This window comes from Oryzias latipes, chromosome 4, assembly GCF_053564925.1.
Source record: "Oryzias latipes strain Hd-rR chromosome 4, Olatipes_Hd-rR_3.1".
In the NCBI taxonomy this organism is placed as follows: domain Eukaryota; kingdom Metazoa; phylum Chordata; class Actinopteri; order Beloniformes; family Adrianichthyidae; genus Oryzias; species Oryzias latipes.
This window is the reverse complement of record NC_136240.1, coordinates 9,528,260-9,547,089: the sequence shown is the minus strand read 5'-3', so window position 1 is coordinate 9,547,089 and position 18,830 is coordinate 9,528,260. Positions and strand designations below refer to the sequence as shown.

Here is an 18,830-nt window from a genome sequence, read left to right as displayed (position 1 = left end):
CTGGCCCTATCCAGCCTGACAACCCAAAGCCTAATTTGAAAAGAAAAGTCAGTTCAGATTCCAGTTCAGAGGAGCTCTCACAGAGCAGAGTCAGCACACATTTGTCCCCAACCAAAAAGCAGAAAGTCATCTGTGAAAATGACAGCCAGGGTAGGCAGCACACACCAGATTTTAAAAGCCTTTTTGCTAGTCTACCGACATTTGAGACACAAATCCAGCCTGAGAAGAGGGAAGAGGACACATCAAGCTCCCCTGACCTCAGCTTTTCAACGAACAGCTCACCAATGGAAACACACAAAGTCACGGTACGGCCTGGTGTCTGGATCGTTGGGTCTAGTTATATTTCACAGGCACAGCCTGCAGCTAAACATCTTTTTTGACAACACTTGGATCTTGACTCTAATGTTAAGTGGATTGAAATTAGAGACATGGGGCTGGAGGGAAGTTGTTGATAACCTTCATCACACATACTCCAAAGAAGATCCCCTTGAAGTTTTCCTTATCCACGCTGGAGGAAAAGAATTGGGGCGAATGCCTCCAATACAGAACGCAAATCAAATGTTACAAGTCCTGAGGCTTCTGAGACAAACGTACCCTCAAATGAGAATAGTTTTGTACCTCATCCTTCCAAGAAAAAGCTGAAAATTAGATAATCCTTTTCAGATGGATAAAAGATGGACATTATCAATGACATCATGAAGGGTTATACCGACCTGTTCAACATAGTGGTTGAGCATCGAGAGTTGTCACCTGATGATGAGAAAATGTATAGACTTGATGGAGTAACTTAAAATCAAATCTTTCTAAACAACATCTGCACTGACATCCTGAAATGCCTCCAAGAACAAGATGAATGGATGACTTTTTCTCTTGACAGACCTTTTAATGTGCAGGATTTTTTTAATTGGCTGAAATGATTGACAACAAGTACCAAAGAATCTTGGATGATGAGCTACCCCAAATTCAGTTTTTCTCTTGACGGTTGATACATTTTGAATTGAGGACACATGCGTTTGGATGAAAACAGATTTAAACTTTAGTGATGCATGCACAGTTTTCTCCGAGTGCTTTGGTTTCTCCCACAATCCTAAAAAACATGCCATTGGTCAATCAGGGTTTTTAAAGTGTCATCTGTTGTTGTTCGTCTAAAAATGTGTCAAAGACAAAGAACACCACCAAACCTCAAGGAAGGAAGAAGATGGCTTTCAACATTTGAAATGCTTGGTTCTGCCATTCTGTCTAGCTGACGCCCCCACGGTCTTTTAAGTCATGATGAACAACGTTCTTCATGGCTTTTTGCACCGCTTTGTTTTTGTATACCCCTTGTGCTATCCTAGGCACTTTAACATTGGGAGTTGGGTCATCTAGACCCACTAGACAGTGCTCTGAACCTTTTTCCTTCAATGATTTGTGATCTTCACTGGTGTCCATGGATTACATGAAATCTTTCCACCTTTATCCACCTTTGTCACGGTAGGGAGAACACGTCAATGTAAGGATGGGGTCATAGGATAGCACAAGGGATACCTTGATCTTGATTTTCTCCAGAAATTACTACATTCAGGACTACAGTCATCATGTCTGATTTGTTTTGCAGCTTTTGCTGGAGAACTGTTAAAGCAGAAAAATGTGAGCTCCACATCACCTTTCTTGGATACATTTTGGTCTCTGAAACATTCAGTTCCCTCAAAAACAACTTCTCTACTGCACCAATTCTGACCCGAGCTGACCCTGAAAAGCCATTTGATGTAGAAGTGGATGCATCAGACTCTGCTGTGGGTTTTGTGCTCTCATAATTTTCTGACTTTAACAACAGTCACGTGCTTTCTTCTCCACCAAACTGACCTCATCTGTAAAAACTACAACAAAAGGGACAAGGAGCTACTAGCCATTAAACTGGTGTTTGAAGAAAGGAGGATTTGGCTCTAGGTGCAGTACACCCATTCAAAATTTAAACTGATCATAAGAACTTCTATCACCTGAAAGACAGCAAATGCCTAAACCCCCGGCACACAGGAGGGTCTTTGTTTCTCTACCGCCTCACGTTCACTGTTTCCTTCAGAACTGGAAACAAGAACCAGAAATCTGAAACTGTCTCTCAACAATATTCCTTGGACTCTGACTTACTTTGAACCAGAACCCATCCTGCCTCTCCCCTGTATCATTGCTGCGTCACCTGGGTCACGGAATCAGTGGTGAGAGAAGTTCAAAGTCAAAAACCACTGAACCCAAAGACCAACGCTGACTTCCAAAAGCTACAAGCTCCCTGCAGGTGACCTCTGCAGGTGACTTCTGAAGGTGACCTCTACAGGTAACCTCTGCGGGTGACCTGTGCAAGTGACGTCTGCAGGTGACCTAGCAGGTGACCCCTTTAGGTGACATCTACAATTGACCTCTGCAGCTAACTTTTGCAGGTTACCTCTGCAAATGTCTTTTCCAAGTTACCTCTGCAGGTGATGTCTGCAGAGGACCTCTGCAGAAGACCTCTGCAGCTGGATTTGTTGCTTGTCTTTTTTAGATGTTTAAATGTTTGTCCTGTGAAAAAAAGCAGATCGAGGTTTAAACATTGGAGGAAATCTGTTTTGTTTTCTATATAACACGTCGTTGCTGAATCCTTGTAGACATTCTCAGGTGGATCGTTTCCTCATGAAGTTCCTCATCTTGAGTGCAGCTCCACAGCAGCTAGTTTGTAAACCTCTTGTCCAGTTCTGTCAGTTTCTGTCCCAACAAGGTGAAGTTTTGGCAGGATTAAAATTAAAATTCTCAGGTCAAGCTCTCTTCTTTATCTTTTATTCATTCTGCTGATTTTTGTCAAATGTGATCAACTTTAATAGCTGTGAATTCAGAAGGGTCTCAAATTTGTTTCCACATAAATGTTAAAACAAATCTTTTGTCCAACATTTCAAAGATTTGTTTTTTTTCAGGTTGGTAATCTACAGGTGTAGGATGTGATGCAAAAAGACACAACAAGATCTGACCTCAGAAATTCACTGCAGTTTAACAGAGTTTATTTTATTTGCTTAAATACTTAATGATTTTTTAAGAAATAAACCACCAAGTGCATTTTGTTGTTTCTGAGCCATTCTCTTTCTTTACAGTCAATTTAAACCTCTTTTTATGACCCTTTTCGCTCACAGGGTGACGATAACGAGAATGTAACGAACTGCAGAAAATAACTTACATGTAAATATAACACTAACACTACACATGTTCCAGACAAATACACATTATTGGGGCAGGAGAGTGAAGGAAATGAAAAGTAGAAAACGTCTCTGTGGGATCCGGTCGGCGCTTGCTGCTCTATGATGCCAGCATGGGCAGGAAGTGAGTGGACGGGTGTCTCCGGCGGGCTTTGTGACCTCGCCGGGGTTTTCCACGCCCGTTCAGGGAGACAAACATCTGCCTCCCGCTGTGCTTCCAGCGAAGGGAAGCGTAGGTGTTGTAGCCGTTTTCCTCGATGCGCTCCTTGAACTTGCAGCTGGGGCTGTACTTCACCTGTGAGCGGAGGACAGAAAGGTGGAACTGATGACTTCAGAACTCATCCTGCTGTACAGGAAAACAATGAAAACCAGTTTGGAGTTGTCATAATGATGTGTGTTGGTAAAGATTTGTCAGAATCCAAAGAACAACTTTAAAGTTCAAAAATTTGGTTGATAAGCCTGAAGGGCAGATTTGATGAGACATATGTTTAAAGCAGCATCTCTAATTCTAAAGATTTCAGCATTGAGCAGAGCCCCACTCTAATCCAGGGGTGCCCAATTCCAGACCCAGAGGGCCGGTGTCCCACATGTTTTCCAACCAATCTGCCATTGAAGCTCTTTATTGGCTAAGCACACCGAACCCAGGTAATCAGCACCAAAAACGGCATGATTTCTGGAAAACCAACAGAAGGCCGGCCCTCTAGGCCTGAATATGGGCACCCCTGATGGAATCCATCTACATCTACTTCAACCGAGAGATGTGAGGACTGTTGGAGGCTAGCTGTACCAAATGGAGACATCTACAAATCCAGCTCAATCTCTGTTTGGGCTAAGATTAATTTAGTCAATGAAGCTGCAGGTCTTTTCATTTGAAGGTGCACATTCATGGTAATAAGCAACAGTCTGTACAAGACTGCATACACACCGATCCGAAGAGCGTGCCTTTCTTGGACATGGCTAAGTACAGCCCAGTGCTGACAGATTTGATGGCAACGACTCCCACACTGACAGATCGGATCTCCATCAGGCCTACAAAATAAAAGAGAGGAGTCAGGTTAGAGTCATCACGCTGTTCCACCATGACAGCTGCTGTATAGTTTAACAAGTGTAAGGCAGACAGATGGACATAAAGGACGAAGAAATCAAGTATCAGAAGCTTGACAGTTTAAACTCTGGGTGTTTGAAATGTGCAGAAAAGTCTTGATCCAGTAAAGATGCTTTAGCATTGATGATGCAGACCGTTTCTGACAGCTTGTTCATCCTCTCCAACCCTCTTAACCCTTGTGCTATCCTAGGTACTTGGGTGTTGAGTTGGGTCATCTAGACCCACTAGACAGTGCGCTGAACCTTTTTTCTTCAATGATTTGTGAACCTCACTGGTGTCCATGGATAACATGAAATCTTTCTACCTTTATCCACCTTTGTCATGGTACGGAGAACACGTCAGTGTGAGGGTGGGGTCATCTAAGATAGCACAAGGGTTAATTCCATAAAAAAAAGGCAAGATCACAGTATTTCCTCTGGACTCTGACTCTGATGCACCACAACCTCAAGCAGATTTTAGTCTTTACAAAAAAAGATTTAGCTTTTGTCCTGATTCAGTGATGACCTACAGATTCTACGAGTTAACTGCAATGGGGGAGGTCCTCTGGATAAGTCAATCAGCCTTTTCCAGCAGCCCCTCAATAGAAGCTGGTCGGACCAGAAACTGTTACTGCTGCAGGATGGAGAGGTCCAACCCTGTAAAGCAGCGGTCCCCAACCCTGGGCCGCAGATCGGTACAGGTCCGTGGGTCATTTGTTACCAGGGTGCACAGAAAGAAAAAACAACCCACATTACGTCCGTTTTATTTATTTCGGAATCTGAAAGATGTTTTATTTTGAAAAATTGCCCGATTCTCTGTTACATCCGTCTATGTCACTGTTGTAGCAAGCCAAGGCGCTCTTCTCGGTCACGTGATAGGATACCGCTAAAATAGAACCCAAGAGCTAGCAAAATGAAAATGAGTATAAACCAAATATCTTTGGAAAGTTTCTTTGCCAAAGAGAAAACGCCCAGCCAGGAGACAGAAGAGGAGCCTTCCACTTCCAAAAAAGAAAGCTACATTTAATAGACAGCACTTCTTTTTTGCACCATGAGTGTGGGAAGGAGAGAGGATGAGGACACCTGAGCGATGTTCAATGTCCTGTGTGTCAAAATAAAAGCTTGGGGTTTGTCTTGTCACGTAGCTGTTCCTCCTTCAGCGTAGCGATGCTAAAATAGTTCTCTGCATACTTCTTAAAGACCGCTCCGTTAAAACTTCGTGTCACGTCAAAGCGGTCCGTGGCACTAAAGAGGTTGGGGACCACTGCACTAAAGATCATCGCCACCCAAGCCGGCTGCAAGGAAGGAAGAAAGTGCTGATAAGTTAACATCAGCACAGACTAACCCCCCCACCCCACTCGCTCACCCACAGTATACAAACACAGGTCTTTTACTGAAGACATCCAATAAAGATAAATAACTGCAGCTGTTAAGTGTTAGCTGGAACTAACTTCATTTCCACTGAAGCCAGTTCTGTTGTTTATGTGTAAAACAGCAAATTTGACCTGAATTTTATCTAATATTTTATTTTTCTGTTTTTTCTAAACATAAAGGACAAATATGAGAAATACAAGGAATCCTAAAGTCCCCTTTTTCTCTCAACTGAAAAATCCAACATTTGAATGTCAGACAGCACTGCAGAGGCTTTTATTGTGAAAATCTGACAGTCAGTTAAAAAAAGTGATGGAATTAAAACGAGAATCAACCACAGCAATGGAACGTCCAAAGATTTCCTAAAGTTCAATCTTTCACTGTTGCCATGAGAGATTTTTATTCACGTTATGTAAAACTTTTGATTCCAGTTTGTTTCTGCAGAAATTTTTGTCAAATTGATCTAACCAGCCAATTGAGTTTCCCAGAGGAGAATATTTTCACTGATCCTTTAAACACAAAGGATGGATGCATTAATCTGCCATCGTTAAAAGTTCATATTCAGAAAACATTTATAATAACAATACTTTTTGCATTTTCACACAATGTATAATTTATTGAATTTCTCTCCAAAATGCTTGCAGAGCATAGAGACAGCATGTATGCAGACCCAGAAGTCAATTATTCTGCAGGATTCACACCAAACCCGAATGGTATGGTGATGTAAATGATATAAATGTAGCCTAAATTTGGTAGAACTTTTGAATTTTTGATGTGTTTGCGTATTGTGGTGCAAAAGAGGACGTTTAAAGCTCTGTAATAAACACTCCATGATGACAGTAATAAAGCTAGAATGAACGGTGTGCATGTTCCCCACGCGGACACGACTAAAGAGCTAAAAACTCCATCTCATCTGGTGCGGCAGAGCAAAGATCCACTGATGCTCCTATAGAGCAGAAGAAAAGGGAACGTCTGGCTTCTCACTTGCATTTGGTAAATTCTTTTCATCTTTGGCGTGTTTTGGCTGAGACAGCCAATAAGCTCCAGCTTCCATGACAAGCAAACCCTGCACCATACACGCTTAGTCAACTGAAGACTTTGCTTTTTATTTCTCTTCTGTGGGATTTCTAAAGCTTTGTAAAAGTCTTCTTTCTCCTCACACCCCCACCCACCGCCACCACCATTTTTGGACTCCTGCCCATCCTCAGATCATTCAAGCCGTTCTGGCAAAGACAGAAACGTGAAGGAGGCTCTCGGTGGGTTCTCTTTTGTCATAGTCATGAAGGAAGGAGTGAGGGGGAACCAGGGAAAGGTGGTCATTTGGTGGAGGGGGAAGCAGCGTCCAAAAGAGACCTGCTCATTAATGTTCACCTCAAAAAGTAGCCAGAAATTATGTGGTTCTCAATGACAAACTAGGAAAATACCTTTAAAAATTCAGTAAGAAAGGATGACATTTTTGCTTTCAGCCCTTTTTCTTCCTGTCGAGGTGTCTTCAAAGTCTTGGGCTGCTTCGTTGAGTAATCCTACGTGTCTGAAAGCTTGAACAGAGCCGAGCCTGGGAATCTTCAAGCTCCTGCTGGGTTCTTTCTCATGATTGACACACCTTTTCAGTTATTTAACAGTTTTTTTTTGCTGTTTAAATAAAGAAGGCCCAATTTTCCTGTGTTGTCCTTTCAAAATTAAAGCTTTTCATGGGAAGTTTAGGCTGCCAGGCCTAATGGCTGTGACCACCATCTTTTATCTGCCTTGACCCTTTGAAGAGACTGTTCCTGGACCCGACTGTCGCCTGTGTTTCAGGACAAAGGCTACATGGGCTCCCCGAGACGCTGGCGCGAGGACCACTACTGTAAGACGCCGTTAAAGCTGATGAGACGTGGATTAAACCTTTAATGTCCAGAAACACAGAGGAGGACTGTTTGAAATGGAAACTTGTAAAGATTAACGTGAACATAAGACAAGGATTCAGTAACAAGACAAAACCCTCATTCACTCCATAAATGTACTATTTTCTTCTCCACCTGAAGTCAGGGCTCCGCATTTATGTTTCATGTCCCTTAAATCCATTTTTTTAATCTGTCAATGGCTATTGTGGAAGTACAGCTTGTAGGTGTAAACTGGGATAGTTATAGAAAAACTCATCAAAATTTGATAAAGCTGTGATCATAAAATCACCTATTAACCTTTGACCGTAATTTACAATTTAAATGTATTTCTTCTGAAATACATTTCAGAGGAAATAATTTTCAGAGGAAATATATTTCAGTCAGACAACTCATTAAGTAGAGAATGATTTATTTTCCAGATTTCTTTTAGTTTGCTCCATTCATAAACAGTAAAACAAGATCTTCCATAAAAACTTCTGGTGTAAAACTACCCCTAACAGAGTTCACAGGGGGAAGCCAGGGAGGAGGGTGGGGTGGCAAACGCAGCGCTCGCGGAAAGGGATGACAGAGGGCGTAGAGTACACACCTGGTTCTTTAAGTATGTCGGAGTATGAGGAATAAGCAATTGAATTGGTGAGCAGTTAACACCACCCAGTGAGGGCCCTTGGGCAAGACCCTTAATGCTACGGTCAGGTGCGGTCAGGTGCGTAGGTCCCACGCTCCCACCAAGTATGAAGGATGTATGAATGAATAACTGACACATTGTAAGTGCTTTGAGCAGATAAGTCTATCCATTGTACCTGCTGGCTCCAAAATCCCATAGACTTCTGCACTCAGTCATTCTATGGCTCAGAAGAACACTTCTGGCTCTGATATCTTTTTGAACATCTTCTTGATTACTTACTGATTTTTTCATGATATTTTTTTCTGTGGTTCAAGTTATCAAAGTTATAAACTGACCAATCAGATGTCTCAGTAAAAGTAGGTGGAGCCTGCTCCACGTCCAACATTTAAAACGTTTAATTGATAGATTTTGTGTAGCCCGCATTCAAATGTTAGGGGTGTGGCCTTCCAACAAGCTCACTCCTGATTGGCAACAGTAGTTGCCATAGAAACACTGACAAGGACTGACTTAGACCAATCACTGCTTACTTCCATCGTCTGGTGATGTTCGTATCGCAGAAAAATGGGGACTGAATCGGCGTCATTTTGCTAGAGGTGGAAGTGAGGCAATTTCTATGGACGCCACTCTGTTTCTCTTGTCAATGGTCTACCTCTAAGGATAGTGAATGTGAGAAAAAGACACTTGATTGAGAATCTACTGTAGAACAACCAACATGAACCTAAGTTTCATTGGCAACTTAGAAAGTTTTTAAAATGAAACAAATATATAACTTCATGAGTCATGAGTCCGTCCACCTGCAGGTCTGAAGGATTCATGTTTTCTCCTCTTCTTTTCCATTATCGGACAAGTTGGACTGAAGCAGTTCACGGGGTTCTGGCTTAGAGCAGATTCAGAACAAACATTTGATCAGAACCTTTTGGATTTGGCATTCTTTCTTGTTTTGTGAACAAGTTTCATTCCTTCACTTTAGACGGAGCAGAGAGAAAACTGTGTATCCACGTGTTTTTTGTATTTATCTTGTGAAAAGACCAGGAAGGCAGTAGAGCAGCAGAAGCTGATTCTGATCCTGGTCCAGCTTCGCTCGCGGTTTCCAAATTCCTTTGGGGATCTCTGAAAGGATGACAGCGGAGACCAGACTGATAAGATTCGTCTAATCTCAGCTTTGGCCCATTCTCAACAAACAGCATTTTGTGCAGCAGAAAGGCAGCAATAGTGATGTGAGACTGCTTCCACCTGTCGCGAGTGCTTTGATCTTAAGTAATGCCAGGGTTAGAGGTAGAAGGAGATTGATGGTAACTGCTGGACACATCCCGATGCGGTTCTCCGTCCGAGCAAGACCCCCACCAAACACAGACTCCGTAGCAAAGTATTCTCTGAACTAATCTGCTTGCGGAGCTGTTGTTTCAAATGACACTGATGGTCGAGTGAAGGGATTTCACACTGCTATTAATAACTTCTTTTAATAGTACTGTGCACCCACCCCAGCCAGTAAAGCATGGTGTAAAGCAGAAAGAAGTGTTTTTTTCCTTTCTTTTGCCCTTCCTCTGCTTTCAGTCCAACCACAGGGGGTGACATTCTCCCACAAATGATCCTGAAATCGCTCCTCTTTCTTGAGGATCACTTGGCCCGGTAACCCCGGCTTTTTATGTGGCACTGGTGGGAGAAGCACCCCGGGGATCAGCCCAGCCTGCTTTGAAAGGCCATTAGAGAAAATTGCAGGTATCCCATTACTGGTGTGCTGGGACAGGCCAGGTGAGGGGCGCAGAGGCCAGGCAGGAGAGCAGGGGTCAGCTCGGGACAAAAAGACAGGGCCACCCGGGCCCCTCTCTGCCGGAGTGTCGGCTCGGCTTCACAAACCAGCAGTCTAGCTTCCATGAAAGGCTCACTTGATGCGAACTCAGAGACATTGTCTCATGGTCGTAACTGAGCCGGGGGTTTTTTTGGGAGTGCTCTCCCAACCCCACACTCCACCCTGTCCACACTGATTTTTTAGTCTTTTAACTGATGTGGGCATGACTTTACCAAGATGGGCGATGACGCTCAAACCTTTTAAAGACCCTCTCTGATGAAAATTCTGTTTTTGCTGTTTTTAACATGTTTTTGTGGCATTTTTCTGATGATGGAGGCAATCTAAAAAGATAATTAAGATTAAATTTACATTTCTAAATGTTTCTTTATTCTAATTGTTATGAATTGGACAAAAAATGCAGCTTGAATAAGATGCATTGTGTCATAGAAAATACACTAGGAGGGCCACAACCTCTCTGGTCTGTGCCAATTGTGAAACAACAAGTGAAACAACAACCTGAGTGTGAGCAACACTGCAGCTTTCAGATTAGAAAGGATTATTGAAATCTGACAACACAAACGCTGATGGTTCCGATTGCAGCAGCATCTGGAGGCTGAAGCTGCTGATAAAACTAAAGGAAGTTTCACTTCCTGCCATTTTCTTTAAACTAAATGCATGCACGTGCACGCACACACACACTCACACACACACTTGCAAAGAAAAACATGCTTCTCTCCATCGCAAACTGCGGGTTGGGCCGGTCTGATGGAGGGGGCTGCGGAAGTGTTTCATTAGCCAATTACTGCTGGTAGATAAACCCTATGTTCCCACAGTCCACAAGACTGGGGGGTCAAATGTGACCAATTACCCCCATCTTCTACCAGGAAAGATTAGGGCGTCTGATTTATCCCCAGACAGGCTGACCCAGTGCTCCAGAATCACTTTCCACATCTGGACTCGTCTGTGTGGGGAGGCAGCTGTGTGCCTGAGAGCACACACCCCCCCCCCCCCCCCCCCCCCCACACACACACACATACTAGCCAAACAGCATACGCAGTTTACGGTGAAGATTGTAGAGAACCAGCATCCGCTCACTCAGGCAGAGTGCCGTGTTGTTTGGCGCTCGTGTGTCCCGTCCCCTGTGATCCTCGAACACGAGCCTCCTTGGCCATGCTGGGCAGTGATTGCATGCAGGCCAACATCAATCCCTTCATTAGGGACCTCCAGGATGTCGAATCAGACCCGCGGCTCATCAAACTCCACATTTACAAGCCCACTGGGCCAAGCCAGCCAGAAAAATGCAAGACTGCGGGATAAACGGAGGAAATGGGCGAGCGGCGGAGTGGAGGGCTGCTGCAGAGGTTAACAGAGGTGAAAAAGGTCATCGGCATTCTCCCTGCCAGCTCCTCTGTGTGGTAGGGAGGGGCCGTAATTTCACCGACCAAACAGCCTTTGCTTTAATCAAGGGGGGGGGTCTAATCATGCATCACATCCAGAACAAACGGATGACAAGTGAAAGAACTGTTTTATGGATGGTAGTCAGGATTTGGGAGGTGGGGTGGGAGGACTCACATCAGACTGCCCCCCCCCCCCCCATGAAATCACCAATTTTCTGTCCAGACTGAGTCCAGTGATGCAGAATAGAGCCAGAATCAGGAGAAATTAGAAGCGCAGAGCTCAAGCTCAGTTTCTGCTTTCACTGGAAGGACGAACCCTCCCTTCTTTCTTCAACACCCCCCACCACCACATTAATCTGCTTAGTGATGTATACAACATGCAAAGATAGTATTTAACAAGTATGGATCAATTCAGTGGCCTAGTGGGAGAGTGTCCACCCAGCAACTTGAAAGTTGTGAGTTGTGAGTTCAAACTCACAGTTGAGTCATTAAGGTCTCCTTCTTGTGTGTTACCTTCACATAACTTTCATCATGAGTTTGTTTCTTGGGTCAGAACCAACACATTTTTAGCTCTGCACCATCTTCCCCTTGGAACAGACTGAGACAAAGCTGTCTAAGTTTGCTCCTCTGGGCAGTTTTTCTATTAAAAAACAAAGAGTCTTTTAAACGTCTTCTTCTAATTTATAACTCTTCTGATTCTTAACTAATATACTCTCACAGTTCTCTTTCATTTACAATTTTCTATTTGGTTTTATAGTTTTCCTTGTTTTTATTCTACTGTTTCATAGGTTTTCCTTTTTCATTTGGTTTAAAAACCTTAATGAATTGGATGATTTCTCAGTCAGTGGGAACCTTTTCTAAGTTTTTTGTTTGTTTTTCTGTTTAGAGAAAGGAAGAGTTTTTGCTGTGATCACAGTCACACAGAAATACGGATATTTGATGTGTTTTTGACCGGTTAGATGCTTTAAAATTATTATGAATTATATCATCACTTCCAAAGAGATCAATCTAAAGAGTTATTTCATGTGATGAAACATTAACTTTTATATGATAAATGGTTGAGTGGCTCATCCTTTATTTTATGAGCGTCCACACCTGCTGAACTCACAGCAGATCTGACAGTTTGCAGATTGATGCAGTCTCAGAGGCTCAGCTGAGTTTCCAGTGACTGAGCTCCCGGACAGAGAACGTTCTCCATGACCTGAGCTTGCCTCACTTTTGCATTATTAAAATGAGCGAGCGAACAGCAGGGGACGCAGGCACACCCGTCAAAGCTGTCATTTGCTCCACTGGCCAAAGAGCCCTGACCCCAATCCTATCCACTGCAGGGGAGGAGAGGGGAAATGGAGACAGCAGAGCCCAGAGGGCCTGCCCAGGTGTGGATGACTGGTCTGACAACCAGAACCTTGCACGTGGCTCCAGGAAACCCTAGACAGGAGGTCAATGATGGACTGTAGTTGTGTCCTTTAAAATTCAGGTGTTTGGCTCTAACAATTGGTTGAAACAAATCAAAGCCCAGTGAAGTGGTGAATGGGCAGAGGAGGAAGCCAAAACGTCCAGTTAGAATTCTTTTGAAATATTATCTGCTCCCACAACCTGGAGAACTAGAACCTATAACTATAAGGGAGGCTGGAGTCAGACATTACAGTCAGAGTGGAAGGTGTTTTCCACATCCACCATCACAGGAGCTTTTTGCAGCTGTGGCAGTAAGGTCTCTGATGCCAGTCAAGGTGACAGAGGTGGAGACGTCAGCGTGTCGTCAAACTGTTGGACAGGGGTGTAACAACTTACTGACTTAATCGATGAATCAACTGATATTCCTACGATCCAAACACATGATCGGTCAGAACCAAGTTAAGCGAATTGATCTACATCATTATAAATTGAATCAAAATGAAACGAATTGATTGTATCATTTGGATTCAGTGGGCTGAACTTTAGGATACTAAAATGTGAATGGATTTGACCTTCACTCTTGTTTACTTGTTTACTTGGACGCATGTTTCATGTCTACTTGATTATCTTGAAAGAAACCTGAAAAACTTCACCTGCACTGTTCTGTAACAGATATTTCTCTCTGATACATAGTGGTTGAAGTTTGGGCTAAAGATGTCCAGGATGCATTTTAGGTCAGATAATCGGATCGTTCAAAATGAACCAATATCGACTATGATTCAGATCAGGAACTGCTGATTATGACATGGATTAAATCTTTAAAATGAATCATAACATCCCTTCTAAAGGAGTCCTATCACTGATGGTTGGCTTGTGTGTCTCCTGAACCGGTTGACAGTGACATGCAGCACTGACAATTGCATGCTTTTAAAATGCTAATAAAAAGGCACCAATATCTCCAACTCCAAGTGTGTGCTTTCGTGTTTTTTTCTTGGAGTCCAGTTCTGAATTTGTGATGAGTATGAACATTATTTTGTAAATCCTACCATTTCCAAGAGCCTCTCCTATCCCTATCCTCAATAAATGTATTAAGTGTGAATGTGTCTGTGTACAGGCCTCGCCCTTTTAATAAACGCCTACATTTGAAATTAATAATGATAAACCTCCAACAATTTGTTGCCTTTTCTTGTTTGTAATCCTGCCCCCTCCTATGTGTTTTTTTTAATCATCCTCCAATTTCTTTGCCCCCTTGTCTTCCATATCTAAAACCCCACTTTCCTCCTGTCTTCACTTTGGTCCAAAAAGAAAAGCACACAAATATAATATAAATAAAGTTTAGCCTCAAATACAAAAGAAGTTTATATAAATAAACTCCTCGTGTGTCCGAAGCCACATAACCTCCTCCTGTAACAGTAACATCTATTCACCATTAGAGGGCCGTAGATCTGATCTGTTCGCTCAGCTGCTGTACGAGTTTAAAAAAAAACAATCGCTGTCCTTTTTATCACCACAGTGAAGTTTGTGCTAGAGTTAAACCTGGATTCATGTCTGTTTGATGTCCTGAGAAGATATTCACATCAGTCTCCCCTTTTCTGAAGGACAGATTCCAGTGTATCTATATAACTTTCGTGACATTCTGAAATCAAATTCTCACACTCAGCAGAAAAGAGCAATAACCAAACAGACTAAGCTTCTGCTTGAAGCTGCTGAAATGACCTCGTTTCCTCAGGAGGCGTTTACTAAATTCCCACGGGAGATCCTCGTTAGCCAAGCCTCCCAAGTTTCTTTGACAGTCCATCTCTAAAAATCAAACACAACTGTGTTGAAAAGTTGTTTTATTTGCACACGCAGTGAGAGGACTATGATACCATGGAGCCGTTGTTGGGTGTACACCCACAGCTGTTGTGTTAGAGACCCACCTAATTAGTCTGGTACGACCGATGACCCAGGACAGGATATGATGCGTTCCTGCATCTGGAGCTTTTCTAAACACACGGTAAGTTTTTCCCCTGGATCGTTTTCTGCTTTGCTATAAGTCAAAAAGAAAACATGGAGGAACCGCTTTTTGTTTCCCTGAAGGGCCATACTTTGTATTTCTGAGAGCTTATTTATAGCAGCATCTATGTTAAAGTGGTTTATAAATATTCAGCGAATGATCTATATTTAGTCTAAGTTGAAGGCTAACTTTAGGCAGCTTAGTCTTGATTCCTATCGCTCTTGTTTGATTAACAAATGCTTCCTGATGGTGAGATTTCAGTGTGTTTCATTCTGATAGCAAAATCCAGGAAAGCTGGTGTCCATTTTTGTGTTTAACTGAGTGACTGTTCATTTTCACAGATGCTCTGACTGCTGAATACTTTTTGTGTCCCGTGCCTTCTTGTTTTAGATATTTCTGATGCTCTGTTTTGAAATTCCACACTAATATGCTAATTCTTGGCTATGTTTAGGTAAAAATCAAAACCTAGAAGCAAAGTCCCATGATTCCCCATCATGCGTCTTGTACTCGTTCTCCCCAGGAACCCTGTCTCAATCCTTCCTTCCGAACCCGTCTTGCTCATTCGGCTTCTTCCCTCAGCTGTTCCAGGCTCCTGTTGGGATTCATATAATATTTTCCAACCTCGATTAGCAGAGGGCCCGTTGACGAATTCAAACTGTTTTTTTTTCACCTGAAAAAAAGCTGGAAAATCTGAGCTGGTGGAGGTGACGGAGGGGGCCGTGATGCAGCGCTGTGGATGTAGCTGTGAGGGCAACAGAGGCTGAGAACAGACACAAACATCTGTGCAGAGACGCACGGGGCCAGTAAAGAGAACTGGACCTCCATATAAGAGTGTGTGTGAACGGGTATGTGCGTCTATTTGCCTATTTGTTTGTGTGTGTGCGTATGTGTGCGTGATATGCTTGTGTTTGACTGTGCATGTGTTAATGCTTATTTTTGTTATTTGAATGCATAGGTATGTGTACTTTTCTTGTGTGTGTTGTCCACGGGTTTTTGCATGTTTGTGTGCAAGTGTGCGCGTGAACAAATTGCATGACTGATGTTTGCATGTGCATGTATTTGTGTGAGTCCATGTGTGTTTGTGTGCATACGTATATGTTTGTGCTTTGTGTGCAAAAGAAACATGTTTTTTGTGTGAGTCTGTAGTTGGGTGTGGCCTGTGTATGAGCATGCATGTGTGCCATTGTGCGCATGTGCATGTAAGTGCGTTCGCATGGGTTTAAGTGTGTGCGGGTATGTGTGCACGTTTGGGTGTGTGTTCACGAATGCATGTGTACATGTATAGTGTGTGTCTGGTCATGTTTGTGTGAGAGTAGTTGCGTTCACATTGAAAATGAAATTGTGCAAACTGGATTTGTAATAATAAATTTACTAAATGGAAACACAAAAATTTCAAAGGAAACCCGCATTTATCAAAAAGAGTTAGTTTTTGAGGCACATCAAAATGACATGTTTCTCAAAACTAAAATGGACACACATATTTGAATAAAATGAGTCACGTGACCAACAACCAGATGGCGATGCGCTTCTTGGTAAGAACTGCCTTCCTTGGGCGCTGCACAGTGGGCGCCACCAGAGGTCCCACAGCATCACACAGATCATCAAAAGTTGAGCGTGTCATGCAAAATTGTTGGATCCACAGATCCGCTATAAAATTAACAACCACGATTTCCCAAAATGGCTTCATCCGTAGCCACCCCCACGTGTGAGGAGCTCACTGCTCCACGGTCTGAAGAAAACGCAGACGTCTCCTTTGATGGATGATGATGAGCGCTAGTGCCGTGGCAGAAATCTGAATGCATGTGCTGTCAATTATAATATTGATTACATCCGTCGCCGTGTTTTTGAATGACTTATCGAGTTGGTTTGTGTCTATTCGCATAAATAGGATTTAATGGAGACAGTTTAATTGTGTTTTTTCAACATTTCTGGATTTGCTGTATTTTTGCGCATATGTGTAACGGAAACAGCTAGTGTGTGCTTTTGTGGGTTTTTTCTTAAGTTTTCTTATTTTCTCAACCTGGTTCTATTTCAAACTGGATCAACATCTCACGCGTCAGTTCGGTTCTGACACGTTCAGCCATAAGTGAAGGTTTGATGTCTGAACACAAATTCCTCTTTTAACCCTTGTGCTATCTTAGATGACTCCACCCTTACATTGACGTGTTCTCCCTACCATGACAAAGGTGGATAAAGGTGGAAAGATTTCATGTAATCCATGGACACCAGTGAAGATCACAAATCATTGAAGAAAAAAGGTTCAGAGCACTGTCTAGTGGGTCTAGATGACCCCACTCCCAATGGTAAAGTGCCTAGGATAGCACAAGGGTTACAGACACAGAAGCCTCCTCTGTAGTCGAGCTCTGGTATCAGTGTTTCAGCCTCACAGTCTGCAGGTGCAAAGTTGTCAGAGCTGCAGCGTCAGGTCTGGGGTGAGGGCAGGAGGTCTCATGGAGGGAACAGCAAAACACAAACACAACTCAGCTGAGTCTGATGCTGCGTGACACCAGGCTCCGAAACGCACAATTAAGTGACCACTTTCAATGAAGACTATGGTTAAATGTGAGTGTCGAGCTTCCCCTTGAAAACTGATGTCTTTATGCATCGTTACACATTTTGAGGACTATTTTTGCGCTCTACGTACAAAACGGCCATTGAACACGTGCTGAAAGTTAAGCCACATTGAACTTTGACTAATTAGGGGCTGGATTTGGTAGTGATGTATGGATGGCATCTACTTTCATTCTGAGTAGTACAAACCAAGTGATCATAAAGGAGAAATTAATAATCGTGGTTTGTGTCCAGGAGGAATTCTATGACTCCGTGTCTATCATTTATTGGAATACAGCTGAAGAAACAAAGAGCCTGGAGCGAGATTCACCAGATTTACACAGCTTCGTCATTTCACACCAAGCCCTCTTCCAGCTGTGAGCACATACACTGGAATCGGATAGCGACAGTCCAGTGTGAACGCCGTATGCTAAATTTAGGAGAGCATCTGCGGTGTGAACGTAGCTTTACACCTAACCAACACAGAAGAAGACTTGCCAAATCTCTGGCAGGTTAATTCCCAGCAACCCTCTAGACTTTTTCCCTCCAGGCCCTGTAGCTGCACCTCCACCTGATGCTCATCGTTGGCCCTGGCTGTCTCTGGAGTCCATAACCACGCCAAGGTGTTCCCTCGCCTAGCAACGGCTGCTCTAAACACAACACCTGTGACAATCACAGGAGATCCCCACGCACTGCTGTAAAGCTCAGCAGAAACAAAGTTCAGCCATAAAAATAAAAGCCAGAGCATTCTGACCTGCGGTCTTCCTTCAAGCGGCTACTTACTGTCAGCGTAGTTTTTGCGACGAGTGCCGTCCACTTTTCCTGTCTTGTCGATGCAAAGGAAAAACCTGTTGGCAGAGTAAAGGCGCCGCAGTCTGACGTCGCCCTCCAAGTGGTTGTAGCTGCGGGCGTGTCTTTCTAATGTCCAGGAGCAGTTTATGTGACCTGCCAGCAGCTGAAGGGGCTCATGCTCCAAACGAGGGGGGCATGCCCCTGTGGCCTGGCCCGTGGTGACCAGGAGCATCGTGAAGCATACCAGGGTAAGAGAGGCTGCACGGGGCAGGGGGGCAAGAGACCCCCGGGAGGCAGCAGTGGCTGAGGCGTGAAAGGCGGGGTCAGGAAAGAGATGAGTTACGGACGCCGTCCATCTGCACATGGTTTGTCAGTCTCCCAAAATGCACCTTCTGCGAGCTGATGGCATGCTGATGACCAGGAGGCTTCCCTGCAGAAGGTGGGTGACCAGAGAAAAAGGTGGAGGTCCGCACTCACTGCAGGTTTTCTGGATGTCTCCCCTTCAGGCTGACAGCAGGCCTTCCCTTCTGTGACGTCACTCTGCCAAAGTCCCTCCAGTTGTCATCTTCAGGTTTCAGGGCAGAGAGCTGCTCCTCCTCTGTTTGCTCCTCCTGCTCTCCTCTGGGGCTGGAGGTCTTCACTGCTTCAGAGCTGATTCCTGAAACATTAGGATGCTCAGGAGGCTGTTTCAGGGTTTGTTCTAGTCTTTTTGTGAATGTATGCATGTCTGTGTGTGTAAATGTATGTTT

General features: G+C 43.6%; 1 protein-coding gene across 1 annotated transcript; it reads right to left on the bottom strand.

The window, feature by feature from the left end:
• Window positions 1-2,991: 2,991 nt before the first annotated feature.
• Window positions 2,992-18,445, bottom strand: fgf22 (fibroblast growth factor 22). Its single transcript, XM_011473835.4, has 3 exons — window positions 18,073-18,445; window positions 4,126-4,229; window positions 2,992-3,495 (listed from the first exon to the last, which is right to left on the bottom strand). Exons 1-3 carry the CDS (start codon window positions 18,443-18,445, stop codon window positions 3,301-3,303), a joined length of 672 nt encoding a protein of 223 aa, XP_011472137.1. The 3' UTR covers window positions 2,992-3,300.
• Window positions 18,446-18,830: the final 385 nt, after the last annotated feature.